At 27.4% G+C, this 2,500-nt stretch overlaps 1 protein-coding gene across 1 annotated transcript in view; it reads left to right on the top strand.

The window, feature by feature from the left end:
• The window catches only part of LOC137614485 (bestrophin-1-like), a 69,792-nt gene that overhangs the window by 41,893 nt on the left and 25,399 nt on the right, over positions 1–2,500 (top strand). The window contains exon 2 of the mRNA XM_068344288.1: positions 1,355–1,600. Within this exon, the coding sequence (XP_068200389.1) occupies positions 1,355–1,600 (246 nt within the window). The remainder of the gene's footprint in view (positions 1–1,354; positions 1,601–2,500) is intronic.

Below are 2,500 nucleotides of genomic sequence, written 5' to 3'. Positions count from 1 at the left end.
TATATATATATATATATATATATATATATATATATATATATATATATATATATATATATATACATATATATATATATATATATATATATATATATATATATATATATATATATATATATATATATATATATATATATATATTTATATATACATTATACTTACATATATATCAAATTTTTTAAATGGTTTTTAATTCAAACATTCATTATATATATATATATATATATATATATATATATATATATATATATATATATATATATATATATATATATATATATATATATATATATATATATATATATATGTATATATATATATATATATATATATATATATGTAAAGTATATATATATATATGTAAATTTTATATATATATATATATATATATATATATATATATATATATATATATATATATATATATATATATATATATATATATCTTGAATCTTTATTCTAAATTAAATAATTCCTTGACTCAAAACTGATTTTATATTTATTCATATTAATTGAATAATTTCTATATTTAAATTTTTTATGCAAATTGAATCCTACATTTAGTACTATTATTCACGGAAAAGTATATTACATTTCCAAGCGAAGCAAGGGGTCCTTTCTATTTATTTTGAAAAATGAATAGAAATGGATGAACTAGAAACTAATACTTGGAAAAATTCTTTATTGTGCAATGAACTATATATTAATTAAATATTAAGCTGATCTAGCCTCTGACATTCACACTACAATCAAACATCAAAATGGTTAACTGATGCGTTAAATTTTCATGAATTTCATTTTCCTGGAATTTTCCTACTGTTTGGACTATGGCTGTCTTTGGTTCATTCACAATGAATAATGAATGACATGATAATCCTCTTTGGTGGTGTCATTAGATAGAATTATGAAAATTTTAAAAAAAGTCAAAATTCTGATATCATATAGATGAAAAATTATTATTATTATTATTATTATTATTATTATTATTATTATTATTATTATTATTATTATTATTATTAGCTAAGCTTCAGACCTAGTTTGAAAAGCAGGATACTACAAGCCCAAGGGCTCAAACAGGGAAAATAGCCTAGTGAGGAAAGGAAAGTAAGGACACAAATAAACTATATACGAGAAGTAATAGTAAAAAATATAGAATCTCTTAAGATCAGCAACAACATGAATATGCAGTAGATCAATCATATATAAACATCGAAGAGAGAATAATGTTAAACTGAAAAAAGTCTTATCCTATAATTTTCCAAAATATTAATTCACATATCAACCATAACATCAGAAACCTATACCACATCTGATGTTAAGGTGCAGCCATAATCATTCTCTTGTATCTTTCCAGGTCGTAGTTATCATTGTCTACTTCTACTTCTCCTCTTCTGTCGTTGCCGGGCAAAGCTTGAACCCTGAGAAACATTACGAAGGTCACACGAATGTTTTCTTCCCTGTGTTTTCTCTCCCTCAACTCTTCTTCTTCATCGGGTGGCTTAAAGTAGGCGAGAGCTTCACCAACCCGTTCGGAAGCGATGATGATGACTTCGAGTTCTTGAGTCTCTTGGAGCGACATAAAGAGATGAGTGTGGAATCGGTAAAAGCGAATTCAATTTAATGAATTATATGTATTACTTCGATATGTTGGTTAAATGTGGGGTAATATTTTCCTAAAAAAAATAGTAAGGCGAGGTCGTCATCAAACCATTCGGAAGCGATAATGATGACTTCGAGTTTCTTAGCCTCTTGGAGCGTCATAAAGAGGTGGGGAAGATTGGAATCGGAATCCAGTATTGGGAATTATATGCATTACTTCAATATGGATGTAAACCTGTTTCTTAGAGTGGGAATACCTTGACGTGGTGAAAGGGTTTGCGTATTTCCAAGATCAGCAAAGCTGTACTAGTCAGGGCCACCGATACTAGGTTGGTCTGCTGTGAGCGATTAGACAAAAGCCTATCACCAATCTACATTGGCCAGCGGGCTGATGAAATGGCCAAACCCTGGCATGAATAAGGACATGTCCGAGTCTTTTGTCTTACAGTGAATAGAAACGACTGCATTTGTTGTTGTTGTTGTTTTTGTTGTTGTTGTTGTTGCATAAATGAGGGTAACTTTTTTCCTAGATTTTGCGAGAAATAGTATCGAGATGATAAGACCTGTAGCTTAAGCTGATTTCAATTTCGCTTAAAATTGATTTCTAAAAAGGATACTGTATTATACAGCCATTTTAAATACGAAATTATGTATCGTTTGTATCAGGACTTGATAACCATATATGTTATTAGCATAAAGGATGTTTCTTTTTCTCTATTCAGCCAACTTTAAATAAAACAAGGCAGACTCATCTATCAAGGTATTTAATACATAATTCAGAAACATACTCATTTTATAATAGGATATATTCATTTAAGGTATTTTAGTACATAATTCTAAAACATACTAATTTTATAACAGAAAAATGTCTACGTGTCGTAGTGTAAACCCCTATATGAAA

Source organism: Palaemon carinicauda, chromosome 20 (genome assembly GCF_036898095.1).
Source record: "Palaemon carinicauda isolate YSFRI2023 chromosome 20, ASM3689809v2, whole genome shotgun sequence".
Taxonomy (NCBI): domain Eukaryota; kingdom Metazoa; phylum Arthropoda; class Malacostraca; order Decapoda; family Palaemonidae; genus Palaemon; species Palaemon carinicauda.
This window is presented reverse-complemented; position numbering and strand designations above follow the sequence as displayed.